The sequence below is a fragment of the Oreochromis aureus genome, linkage group 16 (assembly GCF_013358895.1).
Source record: "Oreochromis aureus strain Israel breed Guangdong linkage group 16, ZZ_aureus, whole genome shotgun sequence".
Classification (NCBI taxonomy): domain Eukaryota; kingdom Metazoa; phylum Chordata; class Actinopteri; order Cichliformes; family Cichlidae; genus Oreochromis; species Oreochromis aureus.
In genome coordinates this window covers 34505575-34523140 of record NC_052957.1, presented here as the reverse complement: position 1 = coordinate 34523140, position 17566 = coordinate 34505575, and the positions used below count along the sequence as shown (strand labels likewise).

Here is a 17566-nt window from a genome sequence, read left to right as displayed (position 1 = left end):
ACTTGAGTAAAAGTGAAAACGTACTGACTCAGAGTAAGAAAGTAAAAGTAGCTCTTTGAAGAACATTTCTAACACCTATTTTTATGCAAAGCTACCTGAACCTTGTGCTTTATCAATGTAATAATAATAATATAATATGAGTAGATGGGAATACAAACTTTATTTGATTCTTAATTTTAATTCCAATAAAGGTACTCAGCTTGAATCTATTAAGTAGAAGATGAGCAGAAAAAAAGAATGAAAATCAAAATGATCTCTATTTTCTGCTGCTACACTGTAGAGGGTGACTAAAGCTCTAACAGGAAAAAGAGAAGCGACGAGGTTAAAGTGGATCCAGCAGGTGTGGAACCCTACAATCAGCTGTAGTGGCTCAGTGTGGGAAATAAAGTTGGTATGAAAGTGGAATTCAGTCAGTGGATCTGAGCATCATCAGCTTAACTTCATATGAATCTCTGCTACACTTGATGTAACCTAATTGTGACCATAAGCACCACAGTCACTGTGCAGCAGTCACACTCTGCTCTTTACTGAAAATCCATCACAGTGCAGCAAACTCACCTGTTCATCAGCAACCTGCAGAGGATTTTCATGCAAATGTAGGTTTTGAAACTTTCTATATATGTAGCTACAGAGACTTGAACTGTTTTAGCATCAGGCTCAAACATGCTATTTTTCAGTTTCATGGTCGCAGCAGATGGCCCCGCCCCTCCCTGAGCCTGCCTCTGCCGGAGGTTTCTTCCTGTTAAAAGGGAGTTTTTCCTTCCCACTGTCGCCAAAGTGCTTGCTCATAGGGGGTCATATGATTGTTGGGTTTTTCTCTGTATGTATTATTGTAGGGTCTACCTTACAATATAAAGCGCCTTGAGGCGACTGTAGTCGTGATTTGGCGCTGCATAAATAAAATTGAATTGAATTGAATTGAATTGAATTGAATTGAATTGAATTTTCTGGAGTCCATGGGGACTCACTTGGTTTTAAAGCCAGCCTCAAGTGGCTACTGGAGGAACTGCAGTTTTTGGTGCTAATGTTTTGGTTTTATTGTTCCACCCCGGAGGCTACAGCTTGGTTTTGATGTTATATGAAGTAATCTACCATCATCTCTTTCTACTGAGAATGGTTTCTTTAGAAAAACATATTCTCAACTAAAAAGCTAATCGCTTTATTAAATAATTATCTGGAGCCAGTTTGTGGGGGCAGCAGCCTGATCAGGGAAGCCCAGACCTCCCTCTCCCCGGGCCACCTCCTTCAGCCTTCCCAGGCTAGCCGAGGGATATAATCTCTCCACGTGTCCTGGGTCTGCCCGGGACCTCCTCCCAGAGGGAGGCATCCTTGTCAGATGCCTGAACCACCTCAACTGGCTCCTTTCAATGTGGGGTTGTGTTTGGGGTTCTACTCTGAGCCCCAGACACAGGGTGCAGGCTGCACAGTTTATCAACAGAGTGAAAAACAGGTGGAAGGACGCCTTCTTAGAGTCTAACAACTTTGTAAATTGACAGGTCAGTGCTGTTAGCTTCTGCAGAAGTGCATCATATTTATTTGATGTCCAGTCGCCTGATGAGAAATGCGTACATAAGATGTTGTTGAAATGTGAAATAGGTGTCTGTGTGATGGAGATATCAGCACGCATTAGAAAAACTGGACACAACCATGATACTGATATGATACGACGGGTTTTGTCTACTGTATCTGCTAAACCATTTATATATCGAGTATTAAGATCAGTAGAGCCAAATGCCAAAAATTCAGTCTTGTAAACTCAGTTTCACCCATCAGTACTATGTGCTCTGAGTTTATTCTGATTCACACTGACTTGATATGTTGTTTTTAGTTTTGTATTAGCGTTATTCTTACCACTTTCTGCTAACAATGTGCAATGCTACCACAAGATTAGTGGGACTCAAACAGTTCTACTGCATTCTCTACATAAAGTGTTTGAAAAGTATCAAAAATGTGATCTTTGGTAACACAGTTGCACAAATCTTGAAATATAATCTGACGTCATCAGTAATAATGAATGTATTTTAACTTGTGTTCAGGTGGTTAGGTCAGCTGGAAAGGGGCCCCTGATAGATATTTGAATGTAGTTCAAATTAAATAATGTTTTTTTTTTTTATTTACTTTTAACTTTTTGTTGAAGGTAGTATAAAAGTTACCTAGTGGTTATATGGTACACAAACATGAGGGTCAGTCCTCACAGTACAATATAAGGCCAATATTACTCTCCTTGTTATGTTGATTATGTACATATTTAACTGTTGTATAAACCTGCTGAAGAACATAATTTGAGACTTGTCAGCTGATGTTTGTGTGATCAGTATTTTGGAACAGAAACATTTTACCTTCAGTGTAATTCCACAGCAGAAACATACAGAAATAATAACGAGCTTTGACAACATGAACTGTAAAATCAGTGCTAAATGTGGAGAGAATACAAGCAAAGAGTCTGAGCCTTATTTGAATGTTTATCGTGTCTCCAGAGTTTCCACTCGTGTTGGGACAAATGTTCTAACCTCAAACTGTGAACTAACATCTTTGTGGCAGAATCTTTGTGAATGCGTTGTTGACCTGATTCGGCTCACAGCCTTGTGCAGCCTTATTTCTTCCAGAGCACCTATGTGACACATCACTGAAAGCTTTGCTTCCTAAGACATCCCTGTCTAGGGCTGTGCGATATGACCAAAATCTCATATCCCGATATAAGAATTCTATCGTCCGATAACGATATAAATCACAAAAATGTAACATTTTCTGTAAATTATGTGAATCTCGGGCAGCTCGACTTGCGGGAAGTGTTTCCAGTATTTTAACAGATGCATGAAACGATACATTTTTAGACATAGGTTGTAACGGCCGCCATTTTCTTTGTGAGTATTTATTACACAGCGTGCTGCGGGGAAAAGCCTGTTCTAACGTTTGAGTCTAAGGTTTATTTTTTAGCACCTGGTGACTCTTTTCTGCTTCTCATCTGTGAACACTCTGCATCTTTCACGTCATTCAGTTTATCTTGAAAAGTCTCAACAGGATCTTGAGCTTTATTGTGAAGGGTTTATATGGAACATAAACAAGCGGACACGCGATGGTGTTACCGTCGTTGTTGCTAACGGCAACGCATAAAAACAAGCGCTTGTCCGTCTGTAGTGTGGTTATATTAAATATAAGAGAAAGAGAGAAATTAGGAAATTAATATAGCCACTACAGTGACCATCAAAACGATGAAAAAATATTGCCGTAAACAGTTTATTTTGTGACACCACGAAACAAACGATAGCGTAAAATGAAACGATAGACGTTTTTATATCGTCATCCGATATATATCGTTATATCGAACAGCCCTATCCCTGTCGCTTGGAAACTTTATGCCAAGAGCTTGTTAAGGACTTTAACACAAATGGACAAATGGATGCAAACAGCTGATGTAACCCAATCCTGCCAGCGAACACATGCCAGCGTGACAGGATGAAAATGGGACTTTCATCTGATGGTTAGAACGCCAGTTGATTGATTTGGAGAAGGGATAATTACTGCTCAGCTGAACTTTAGAGATTCAGTTTCACGTTTCATATGTAAGCGAAGCAACATTAAACACGATAGACCCCAACATGTGTCGCTGCGGCAACATGTGAGGCTGAGGCAGCTGTTGCCAGAGTGCTGATAGCATCACCTGTTGTGAAGACACACAAACTCAGCGTGTATGTGAATGCATGTTATACTACGGCCTTTCACAGTCGTGCACATGACAGTTTGGTTTTTGCATAAAGCTGTTGAACTGGCTGATTGTTATTTAAAACTATTAGAGCACGCATACAGGCTCTGGTGCTGATACACATCAGGCTCCTGTGCACATCTGGGCAATGAGCCTGTTTGGTGTAATAACTGAAACGAACGGTCATCATACTGTGGTCCCTGAAAGCATCCTTGGTGTCACCTTCACTGTCTGCTGGGAAGCTTGTATGTGACTGTCTGGACGGTTACTACGTGAACAGACTGAACTTAAAGCTGTAAGTGTCTGACTGCTGATCTCACTGCTACATTTCAGTAATCAGTGCTTACTGTGAAGCTGCCTGTCATTTGGTTTAGTCCATGTCATGTGTGCATGGTGAAGGAAACAGTATGAAGATTTTCAACTGTGCTGCATGTTGACCTTTAACATCTAAACATCTGGAAGAGTCCAGCTATGCCTCGTGTGTGTGTGTGTGTGTGTGTGTGTGTGTGTGTGTGTGTGTGTGTGTGTGTGTAGAATAGACCAGTGACGTCACTTCCTGGCTGTGTGACGTTGCACACTGTAGTGAAGCATGTTTCATGATGGAACCTGTGTATTTTTTTTTTTCCATATGTGTGTAGTTTCGGTTTCATGTGTGCTGACAAGTTTTTTAGTGTTCTTAGTCTCAAAGAAGACAGAGCAAAGCCATAGTTTAGATTGTATAAATCTTTATTTGACTCTGACACTTGAAAGTATTTATATAGTTTTGCATTTTCTTAAAAAGATACATTTTGATATGGCACATAAAAACAATCAGTGGGTTTAGTTTTGAATATTTGTTATTGCTCATTGATGAGCCAAACATGTTTCTTATCTGGTTGGTGGAATAATTGGTAGAATACTCAGTCACTAAAATAATCAATAGTACTTAACCAAAGCATGGGATACGCAGGTTACCTCACCAACTCATCATAATGTCTTGGTCAGGATTCCTTTAATCATATATTTGAATAAACTGGTTAGGGGTGGGCGGTATAAACGGTAAACGGTAGCGATAGCGCATGTTGATGGTGTCATCAAGTTGAGCCTGTTTTGATCGAAAGCGTCACAGCAGCTGTAAGCATGGAGCTAACACGTGGGGAGGAGGAGGTGCTCATAAAGAAGACCGGTGCAACGTCAGTCACATGCACCTGGTTTGGGTTTAAGCAGTCGGATGTTAGGTAGAAAAATATCATCTGCAAATTATGCCGGGCGAAAGTAATACTGACAAGACAACACATGTTTTGGAATATGAGGAAAGCCAAAAGCTGCGCTTATGGGCTCAAATTGTGGTCATAAATATTTTGTACTTGTAAATCAGGATTTGTGTGTGTAAAAAGAATTTGTGTGTGTGTAAAAAAGATTTGTGTGTGCCCAAAAAATACGTGTGAAACTCCACACTCAAGTTTCAAGTTACAAGTACGAATTTTGACCCGATTTTTCTTCCTTTCATCTGATTGGTCAATGTCATGTCAATCACAGACAACAGATGGGTTTGGCTGTCGGAGTAAAAGAAGAACTGAGTGCGTTACAGTCAGTGTGGGAGCAGCGGCTTCGGTCATGCGTGATTCATTTGCAGTTTGGACGCATAGGTGTGAACATCTCCTGCCCTGATAGCAGCTGGGGGAGGACTATCCTCCACCCGTGAGCGCTTTGGCACGGGCAAGGTGCCCACAGCAGCACTGCTGCTTGTTGAGAGTAAGAGCAACACACGCTTTCACGTCAAAAAGGCGTCATAAATAAGTCTCCAATAACACCAGAAAAAGTCGCCAAATTTGTCGCTAGTCGCTTTTTAGAAAAAAAGTCGCTGAGGGGTCTGAAAACTCGCTAAATTTAGCGACAAGTTAGGAACACTGTCTGCGAGGCTCCTGACTACGGTAGCGGTAAAGCTCCAACAATCCATCAAGCGGTGCGGCTTCGTAGCATACCACAGTCATACCAAAACATTTTTGACAGGTTTTTGAGCACCGAGTATCACATAAAATCAGTTCGAGGTCAGTAAACACAACCAGAATTCAGACATAAGGCGCACTGTTGATTTTTGAGAAAATTAAAGGATTTTAAGTGCGCCTTATAGTGCGGAAAATATGGTATACAGAAGAAAAGAATACATGGCAATATATATCGTTACCGCACATCCTTCAAATTATACTATGGATTTCAGGCCATATCGCCCAGCCCTGATATGGGTGCCTTTTTAATGAAAGGTGGAGTCGCAAAGTAGCATCTTGCCAGATGAGCAATTATCACCAACATAGCCTTCCAAGTTTAATCCATTAATTTTGGCAGCAGGAACAGAATACTTTGAAAAAAGTGTGTGTTTGCATGGGGGGCGTTGGTCAGTTTCCTCTATTCCGGTTGTTAAGTGATGACGAACCCTGCTTCCGGGTCCAAATGACACTGTGTTCATTAAGGTTGTCTTAACATGTTTTAATGTTTTGTATCTCGTTCTATTTAATCTGAAGCTGAGTACCCTTCAGCAACATTTGAGTTTGTGCCAAGGATCGTATATTAATTCAACACAGTCCTTTTTTAAATGCAGACTTTGTTGTGCCTGTGCCTGCCCTTCACATTGAAATTTCAGTTCACTTAACTTAAACACAAAAAAACACACGTACACATCTTCTTCCATCAGTAATGGCTAGCAAATGTTCCAGGTGGTTTCTGCATAATTTCAGCGTAACTGTAAGGACACACACACACACACACACATGCACACATAAATGCATATTAAACAGCCACATGCTTCTGTAACCACAGCTGTGTCACTACCATAGAATGACATGAGATGAGGAAAACACATGTTAGATCAAAGGTGTGTGACAGACTGAAAGCATGAAGACGAGCCACCATCAAACCAACCATGCCCGACGCTTTTGGTACATTTTTATAATTCTTGTTCTGTACCTACTCAGACTGACACAAAGTTACACTCTTTGGTCATCATTTTTGTCCGTTTGGATCAGCTGCATAGAAAAGCATCCAAAAGAAAAACTGTAAGTTTGAAAAACTGTAAGTTTGCCAAAATATATGAGACTTAATTAAACATTTAACAACTACGAGTTGCTGAAGACGTGTATATTTAGCCCGGGGTTAAAACTAAACCCAGTCCTAAGAGCCTGGGCAGAGGTTTTGGTTTGAATTTCATGCTCTGATGGTCCCAGTAAGTTCAAACCAGAGCGTGTCGTGTTGCTGCAGGACACTGTGGTAGCTGTGCTCATTATCTGTTACCTTGAATTTAGCATGAATCTCCAACTCATTGCCCAAAAGTGTTTTACGGCACAGGATAAAAAACAAATGGGTGAATGTGGCCAAAGAAAGGCAGAAGATAACTGCTGTGTATGTACTGATTTTATACACAAAATAAAGTCCATATTCAGCTAATAGTAGAAGAAACACATCCAGTGTACCTCCATGATGACTGTACCACAGTACCTGACAGCTGTCTCTCTTTTCCCATCTTTTTTTACATACATCGTTGCTACTTTTTAAAAAGTATTTGCCACAGAGGATAACATCTTTTGTTTAATATATTGACCATTTTCCGTGCAGCCTTATCTTTAGTCAGGTGCAGTCTAATCACAGTCTGTCTCTGTGAGCCTGCTGGATAGGCTGACTCGCTGCACACGCTCGCTTTTATAGACATCTGAATGGAACATTCATGTTCACAACTGTTGCATTGTTTTTTTAGCCTTCATTGCCCATTTGTCAGTAGTTTAGGCAATTAAATAAATTAGGTATTGCTTTGCAATGCAGCAGTTTATTCATAGAATGTGTTCTTTGTTAACTACGCTTATCCAAAGTAGTTCAAAATAACACATGATGATCCAACTCAAGGAGCAAGCTTCTGCTAACACGAGCGCAGTGATGACAGTTAAGGCTGGGTTCACTAGTGTTAGATAGTATTAGTGTGTACTTGTAAGTAGCGAAAACAAAGCGTGTGTGTGTGTATGTGTGTGTGTGTGTCAGCAGTTACAGAAGAGCCACAGGAGCATGCTCAGTGACAGACTGAGATTACCCATAATGCACCACTGAATGACACAGGACCGTGGTCATCTCCCTGTAAACTCCTCCATCTAACACACTGTAAACACTGCAATAGTTACACCTTTCTGCACACGCTCTACAGTAAGACAGCAAGTGACAAAGTTCACAGGTTAGAGTCAATGTCAGTCATATATATTCTCACCTCTGTAGTATTCTTTGTCAATATTCTTGATGTTTATTATTGAGTGATTTGTATACATTACTGCTATTTCTTACATTTGTTAAATCTGTAACATATTGTATTATTTAATTAACTCAGTCTGTTACTGTTACTGTCTTGGAGCGACTGTAACCCACATCATGTTTGATTAATAAAGTATGCTGATTCTGAATGAGGGATTCCTGGTTAGACATCTCACACATGCATACCACCAGTCAGGTAATCTTGTGATCATGTCTCCAAAACACACCATTCTACATCACCCCCGACATCCTAAAAACATCACACATATGTAAATAGTTTACAACATTTATTTAGTTAATTCAGTACAAAGTTTTAAGAAAATGCAAACATCATAATTTACACAAATAACATGTCAAACAAATACATCCAAAAAATAAGATCATTAGGAAGTTACAATATAACACTGAGTTACAGTGTAGTTTCTTTCAGTCCTTTAGTTACAGTGTCTCCAAGGTTAATACGCCGTGGTTTCCACCTCTCGGAAGTACTGGAACATGTTCAGCGCTATAAAAGCACAAAGATGCTGTATCATGTTTCATATCATTAAAGTGTGCTGCTACTGGATCATCTTTACCAAATCGACACATCGCACTTTTACGTTCACTTGTTTTTGTGTGGTTTTGCTGATATATGCAAGACCACAAAGTAGTACAAGTAGTACATGAAACTGCATCAGCACACAGCTGTCATGAGAGGGGGACATTAGTGACCCAAACCATCGCCTCTATAGGAAAGTTTGGCACTTAACACAAACAAATCACTTCAGTTTCTTAGTCCTGGACGCTTTTACTCGACACTCGTGTCACATTTGTCTGTCTGGAAGTTTTTATCAAAGCAAGATAAGAAACAAAAAGAGAAAGTGTTACGTAAAAATAATCAAGTAGATGGTTAAGTAAACTCTGACTGTGCATGATTTCACAGCATGAACTCCAGACATATAATAACAGAGAAGCGTGCTTTGGGAACAATCACAGACTCCTTATTGGTTTGTCTACAGCAGATATTTAACCGACTTTGTGTCATGTAACCATAAACTTACTACATGTGAACTTCAGTTTTAGCAGATCTTAGGTGTCTAAGGTTGTTTTATTGCTCGGACAAAGAAACCCTCACTCACCATCATCTGTTAAGCAAATGATAAAAATCTCCTTCCATAAGACAAGTGAAAAGCATCAGCACATTTGACAGTTTCCTGTGTGTGTTGAAACAACAAAAGCTGTTTCCCCTCAGAAGGACAAATGAGTGTTACGTCCTTACACACACTGGCTTCCTCTGCTGTATGTTTAATGCTCTGAAGAAAACGCTGCTGATTTTGGCAGCACACTCGCTTCTCTCTCTTCTTTGGCTCATTTCCTGGAGCACAGCCTATTTTTCTGTTCCAATCCTTTGAATATAAAGACATAAATCCAGAGTTATCTGTCTTGGTCTGACTTCATCACAGCTGGGACGACATTTAGCTTCACAGGACTTTGCCAAGTTGTTTCTTGATGCGATCACCTGTATAAGTTTATTGTTTGACACATCTCTGTTTCCTGTGTGACATTTACAAACACCCATATGTTGTGAGAAATAAGAATATTTATAATATCAGTGGCTAACACTGCCTGCTATGCTAACAGGTATTCTTGTTTGGTCCTCCATATATGTTTATGTATCTGAGAGATTTAAATTGTAGTTTTCAGTGCACTAGCATGCTTTAAGCCGACTAATTAGCCATAAACACACAGCCTATCACTACTTGTGTTACTGCTAAGCTCTCTTAATAAAACTCTTTAAACAGACACTCTATTAAACTAAACTGCCTACAGGCTTCGCTAACATAGCAGTAATGCCCTTTCACTGATTTAGCAATCCGTCCACTTCTCTGTCATGGCTGTTGTGTAATCTTCTTAATGCAGCATTTCTGCCAGTCTTAGTAATATGAGTGTATTTATGTATTTTAGACAAACGGTGCAAATGTTATGTCAGCTGATGTATTTTAGTACTGATTCTGTTAAAAGTATAAAAACAAGCGAACAATATAAAGACTGAAGATGTTAAATTAAAAACCAGGAAAAATCTTACCTGGTGATTAATGCACACTCATGGTTACGTTTGCTTAAATTGGATCTTTGTTTTACAACTTACATTCCTAGTAACTGGAAAGAAGGAGAAAGTCCAGCAACACTTATCGTGTTTGTGTCTTTATCAGGATCAATATGTGCTGATCGAGCAAAAGGTAAAGTAAGCATATAGTCTGTCTGCATCATAGACTATAAAAACATGGCTGCATTTACCAGCTGCAGGTTTAAAAACCACATGCACGAAGGACTGTGAGACCACGTGCTCATTGGCTGAAACAAACACAAGTCATTAGCCATGTTTGAAGCATGACCCAGATTTACAAAATAGACAAGATAGAATTTCATTTACTGTTAACAAACAATGAAATAATAATTATCATTTATTATTAATAAGTTGCTGCAATTTAAAAAGCATCTGTAAAAAATTTGGAATAAGTCTGAAATAAAAGTTTTCAGAGGAGATTATGTCTTCGTAGAACTGAAACAAATGTCATGAATCTGTCACGTGCAGACTTTAAATCATTGGCAGCCAAGAAAACTACAAAAATATACCACAAATGCAAATTTATAAGCACATGTGAATATGAACTGTTGTTGTAAGAAACTAGAACTTTAGAAGTTTAATCAATGCTGTTGACACACCATAGGCATAAAACTGATCAATTACATAGTTAACCTTTAGTGACATGAATCGTTAAAGCTAATTGGTCTGTTCCTGTTTATGGGCGACCTCTGGCTTCCAGTCCTCAGTGGGTTACTATTACGTTTACACATGGACGTGTCACGCTGCGTCAAATCACCATCACACTCACTGTTCCATTGTATTTATGGGAGATGCAGCTGATTAATATAAAGGACAGAAGGTGAAAAGCAGGGGCTGAACTTTCACAATAAGAGCGAGGGAATGATGTACTGTAAAGTGATTGTAAAGGTCTTTCTCTCAAACAGAGTGAAGGGGTTTTATATATCCCTCCCTCTCCCCTTTCTATGGATTTTGCTGACTTGCTGTTATCAATGTTGTGTGTGTTTACTTAAGTTACTTCTGCTCTACATCTACTGAAGAGTTATTAAGATGTGAAATGCTTATAGTGATGTAACTGTAACAGATTACGAGTGTTGGTGTGTGTCTCCTAGGAACGGTGATCCAATGGTGAGATTAATGCTGATGTTCTCTCTCCCTCCATCTCTCCAGGGCCCTTCAGGACTGAAGGCGTCAAGGCCTCTGATGTTCTTCCTATTTTAAAGGAAAAAGTTGCCTTCGTATCAGGTGAGTGTCAGTCAGTGTTGTTGGCGTTAAATCCACACCCCTCCAGTCTCACTGAGTTTCCTACAGCAAAGAGTCTGTCCTCACCACATGCACAGACAGGTTCTCATGGTCATGCAGGACAAACAAAGAGGTGTTTGAAGCATTAGGAGCTATTTTTCATGTTTAGTAACATTGTTTGCTAATTAAGAATGTTTTGAAATTTATATAATCTTTTTATGTTGAACACAAAAAGATGGGATTTTTTTTCAGTATGCAGAAAGTTTTGAACAGAAGAAGATATCGTGCTGAATATATCTGAGTCATAAGGAAAAGGACCAGCAAGAAGAACGTCCTGTGGACTGTCCACAGTCGTATTTAGAATATCTGTAGTAGCATCTCTGTGAGTCGAGTATATTATTACTCACATGTCGTATCTGCACACATGAAAAGCTCATCGGACTCACGCACATCCTGAGGCAGGAAAGCCTTTAGGTCAAAGCTCATTCACTGCCAAAGCAAACATCCAAACAGACACACGAGTGTGGCCGCCACACTCTTCTACACATAATTTAACAAGCGTGATCTAACGTTGGAAGTTTGGAAGTTTGCAACTTTACACAAATTTGGTTTTGGATCTTCTTTCATCAACTGGTTAAAAATATTATATAATTCCCCAACAGCTTGTGTCAGAACAAATGACCAGACATCCTCCAGCTTCTGTCTCCTGAGGGGCACCAGGCAGGGATGCCCACTCTCCCTTCACTGTTTGCAATTTTTATCGAACCACTAGCAGCAGCAATTAGACAGAATTCAGTAATTAAGGGCATAAAATGCAAGAACGTGGAACATAAAATCAGCCTTTATGCGGATGATGTGTTACTTTTTCTCCAAAATTCACAAACCAATATCTCTGGGGTGATTGAACTGATAAACTCTTTTGCAAGAATATCAGATTACTCAATTAACTGGTCAAAATCTACAGTCCTTCCGATTAATTGCTCCTTCCATAATTCCTCTTCTACTCCACTGCAATCGGAAATATAAAATATTTAGGTATTAATGTATCTCCCAAGCTTGCAGATCTAACTAAATTAAACCATATCCCACTTTTAAAGAAGGTAGAAGGTGATCTGGCTAGGTGGAAATGTCTACCCATATCACTCATGGGAAGGGTTGCCGCTATAAAAATGATGGTATTACAAAATAAATTATTTATTCTCAATGATCCCAACTAAACCGCCGCAAGATTGGTTCAGATCTCTAGATTCCTATATGTCCAAATTCCTTTGGAAAAATAAGCCCCCACGTATAAGCTTAAAAACACTACAAAAGACCAAGGATAAAGGAGGATTAGATCTACCTAACTTTCAGCACTACTTCTTAGCCAACAGGCTTCAGTTTATCTCAGGATGGCAAAAACATACCCTCTTAGATGAACCTTGGCTAGATGTAGAACAAGCACTTTGCAATAATCTAGAGATTTCAGATCTACCATTTATCAGCTCAAACATCCAACAACATGAATGCTTCAAAACCATCAACATCAGCTCTTCTCTGACAGCATGGTGGGAGTTTCTGAAGCTGACTGAGTCTTCATTAATCCCATGCAAACGTACACCTATCTGGAACAACCCTGACATATTACAAAACAATAATATGATAAACTTTTCAGATTGGAGTAGTAAAGGAATCAAATATTTAGAACATATACTAGAAGGAACAGAATTTATTTCATTTGACAGACTAGTTACACAATATGGGATCAACAAGAAAAGATTTTTAGAATATCAACAAATTAAATCCATAATAAAAAAGAGATTTAAACCGGGCCAAGTTGAACTACAAAGCCACCAAGTGTGGTTCAATTTCTTACTCTTAAAACCCCAAATTACTGTCCAAAATATACAGAATGCTTTCTAAAACAGATGAATCAATATCACTTCCTATTGCAAAATGGGAAGCGGATTTATCAGTTAACTTTGACCAAAACTTCTGGTCTCAGATTTGCTTAAAAACCTTTCATCTAATTAGAAATCCCAGTCTTCAATTAATTCAATACAAAATACTACATAGAGTGCACTATACAGGTCATCGGATGTTCAAGATGGGCTTTACATCTACCAACAACTGCTCACACTGCCAAACCAATTCACCGGACAATTATATCCACGCACTTTGGTTCTGTCCACCAGTTCAGAAGTTTTGGCACGAGATATGTGAAGACTTATCAAAGTGTCTGAAATGTAACATTCCAACTTCCCTTTAGTGTGTTTGTTGGGCAGCTTAGATAATGTCACTACAGAAAAGAATATAGCCCATATGGTTTTCACTGCCCTATGCATAGCCAAGAATACAGTCCTCATGAACTGGAAAAATAAAAATAATCTTAATTCTAACCAATATAGAAATTATCTATTAGATTACATTAGTCTTGATACAGCCTCTGCCACCACATCAGATCAATTGCTCTGGGCTCCTTTGATCAGCTCCATCACCTAGTGGGGTGGGGGGGCTAGTTTGGTCCCGCCTTCACTGTTGTGATAGGTGTGGGGTAGGGACAGGCTTAGGGCATCAGGGGTTCCCGGGCATCTTCCTTGGGGGCTCAACCCGGGGTAGCGGTCATAGCCAATTAGGGGCTCTGTTGGCTCTTAGGTGACGGTTTCCTCGTGGCTGCGTGCAGCAGGGCTAGGGGGGTCTGTGCTGACGGACGTGGGTTACTGACCTGGTAGCCTGGCTGCCCTGGGTGGGTCCGGGATGGGCGTGAGGTTCTGGGGCACTCCGTCTCTGGGCTGGGGCCCTGGCCAAGCCTCAGGGGCTTGGGTCCTGGTTGGTGTGTTGCCGGGGTTGTGGGCGGGTGGGTGTATGGGGCCCAGTCCTGGCGCAGGGTGCCGCCTGTGCATCGAACCACCTGGGGGCGCTTCAACTGGTGGGGAGGTTGTCAAATCCTGCAGGAGATTTCCTCTCTTCAGGAACTCTCTCTGCAGGAGGGGAGATACAGGAGAGGTGGAGGAAGATCTCAGCCTGGGCGTCTATTGTCTTGTGTAGTCTGGAAGATGAGTGGATGATGGGGTGGGTGCAGTTTTCTCTGTGGTGGGGTCAGGTGGACTGTCCCGGGCTCTGTGGGGCCGGGCGGCGTTGCTGCACTGGGCCCCGGTCCGATGGGCCTGGGCCCCCTTTCCCTGGCGGGTTGCAGAGTATGGGGTGCCTACTGGGGTCAGCGGGGAGCTGGCCCCAGGAGGGGTCACTGCCCTCCTTCCTTCCCTCTCCATCTCCAGCTGCCTCCCTCTTCCCGCTCCACCACAATCACCCACACATGCAGGGCCTTGGGGTAGGGGTGTGTCACCAGGGTGCAGGGGAGACATCCCCCCTCTGTCCCCTTCTGGCTGCCTCTGCCTCAATTTTATCCCACAACTTAGACATTCACATTACTCACACTCTCATTACACATACATATAGGATCTTGGGGTGGGCACGCTACACGGATGCCAAATTACCATCAGGGTGTACACTTCACCCCTGGCGTGGTTGCCCACCTCTCAATTTTAAATACACGTAGACATTGAGGGCTAGCAGGAGGGGCTATACGCTTACCTGCTGCTCTGGCAGGTAGCTCCATGCCCTCCTGGGTTTTAAATGCACCTTAGAACACACATACATCAACACTACATATGAGCGGGTGGAGGGAGGTTTGGAGTCTTCCTACACCCCGTTCTTCTGCGACCTGCTGGAGCGGGGGCTAGGAGGAGGAGTTGGCCGTCCGACTGGGGTCTGGAATGTGGGGCCTCCCTGCTGCTGCGGAGTCGGGGCAGTCTGCTTCTCCCCACCGCAGGGAAAAAGGGTAACACCACCTGGGTCTGGGCGCAGTTTCCCCTCCAGGGGCAAGGGTACCTAGACTCGGGGCTTAGAGTGCGCTTGGGGAGTGTGATTGTGTGTACAGTGTCTCTCTCATGTCTGTCTCCACATTGGGTGAGTGTTGAGTAATTGTATATGAGAGCATGAGGGTGGGAATAGATGTTTGTATCTGTGTGTGCCTGTTTGTCTGTGTCTATATGTCAGGTTGGGTATCAGACGCCACCTCTCTGGGGACATCTCAGGCCCTCCAAGGTTTGAGGCCCATCTCCCCCACCACTTCCCCTGCCGGTGGCAGACGCCCTCAGACATCGGGTGCGTTGGTGGTTCTTTGTGTCTGGGGTGGGCGCCCAGGTACCACCGCTCACTCATTGGCGGCTGCTTATCGGGGCCTGGAGCCTGGGGCTCGCTCGGGCCACTTTGGGATGGGGTGCCCTTGGCCTCTCGGCCCGGGGCTCGGTCACTCAGGCACAGCTGGCTGCCGGCGGAGCTCACGGGCACGTCCACTGCAACCCCGGCTTGCTCCATGCGGCTGCTGAGTGACCCCTCATCTGGGACTCTCCTCAGCTCTTTCTGGGATAGTGGCGCTGGCTGCCCTCTGTTGGTCTTCCTTGGTCTCTTGTGTTCTGGGGCCTCTGGATGTCTGGAGTCTTGATCTCCTCCATACCTGCTTCATGCCCTGGAGGACGGGCAGTGGCCCCCCACACCCTCTAGCAGATCATTACATGAAGGAACCTTTTAAAACACAAGCGTTCATGCTCACAGGTGTACACACAGGTGCTCACACACACAAACTACACCCTTTTTGGCTCCTACCTCAAAGCACACTGTGCGCTGTCGATCTCACGTGCTGCACAATAATGTTTAATATTTAGTATTTACTGTCATATTCCCATATATCATTGTGATCTTGTTTATTACTCTCGCTTTTCTTCTGCTTGCTTTCTTTTTCTTTCTCAACAGGTGATCCAGGTGATCGATATATGTATTTTTGTCTGCTTATTCTGTTGGTTTTGGTTTTGCCCTTTTTCCCCGTCCCTCTTCTCAGCTGTTTTCTTTCTCCCCTTTCTTTCCACCAGTCAAGTCTGTCCCGTATTCAGCAAGTGAAAATAAAATAAACAATAAAGGTGAATCAAATGGACCATTACGGCAAGGCTGGGATGGTCCATTTGGTAAAGTAAATCCGTTGGGCATCTTTCTTCGCCTTTAGACAATAATTCTGATGGCAAAAGAACCAAACGGGACAGGTTAAAAAAAAAAAAAAAAAAAAAAGGAAGTTTGGAAGATCTGCCCAGAAGTGAACATGTGCTTCACTGTTCACCTGCTTTTATTTTGAAACCTCCATCACTCTGTAACGCAGATCCATTCCAACAAAATGTTGTTAAAAACACCGAGAAGAAAACTATGTGACACCTGAACACCAAAACTGTTAAGGACACCGTTGCTCCTCAACACCTCTGCAGCTGATGAGCAGCAGAATGTGTCTTACCTTGTGGGATGAGCACATTTTGACTGTCTCCCCTTTTAATCTGTAGTGGTTCAGTCCACAACCTATTTGGTCTGTGGCTTAACCAGTTAGTCAATACCACCTCATTAAATGTTAATTGGTCAGCTGGTTTATTTGTGAAGGTGTGATTGGTCCATTTTTTTCACAAGCTGAAACGCGGTGGTCACTTAATAAAGTAGTAACACTTTACTAACACTTGAAGTGTCGCTGGACCTCATTCCATTTTGACTGATTCACGTGTGGATATAAACTCACTGGGCCCTGGATTACCTGCCTTAACACGTGTGTTTTGGCTTTAAGGTTTTTCTTGTGCATCTACTTGCAGGTGGACGAGATAAACGAGGAGGACCAATTCTGACATTTCCCGCCAGGAGCAACCATGACCGAATAAAACCCGAGGACCTGAGGAGGCTGGTAACCTACCTGTCTACTGTCCCCAGGTACTCACAATGCCATCACACACACGCACACACACACACACACACACACACAGACGTCTACGTTCATTTTCACGTTAGAGGTATCATCTGTGGTCTTTCTACTAGCCGCTCTATTAGGACATTCAGTTAGACTCAAGTGTGACAGGCACTTAAGGAAGCAGTGAAGGGTGGAGTGGACATTTAAGCAATTAAGTGCTTCCTTGTAGTCTGTTACAACAGCAGACGAAGGCCAGTGTTTAATTTGCATCAGCATGAAAGCTGCAGTGTTTGCAGCAGACAAGAGTCAGTCTGTGAGCACTCACACAGTCTGAGGGTGTTATGAGGAAAGCAGTCGAAAAATTAGGCACAGGCCTGCCCCAGTCATTCTCCACACAGGGAATGTTTTCATTTTTGTCTTGTAGTTTTAATATCTTTTCAGTTTAAGTTGATTTAAAGCAGCGGTTCTCAAACTGTGGGGCAGGCAGAATGTTAGACGACCACAGGAAAACAAT

General features: G+C 42.0%; 1 protein-coding gene across 3 annotated transcripts in view; it reads left to right on the top strand.

The window, feature by feature from the left end:
* Positions 1–17566, top strand: part of kalrna (kalirin RhoGEF kinase a) — a 156895-nt gene that overhangs the window by 37126 nt on the left and 102203 nt on the right. For all 3 annotated transcript variants that reach the window (XM_039599862.1, XM_039599861.1, XM_039599860.1), the window contains exons 2-3: positions 11226–11300; positions 16961–17075. In XM_039599862.1, coding sequence (XP_039455796.1) covers positions 11226–11300; positions 16961–17075 — 190 coding nt within the window. The remainder of the gene's footprint in view (positions 1–11225; positions 11301–16960; positions 17076–17566) is intronic.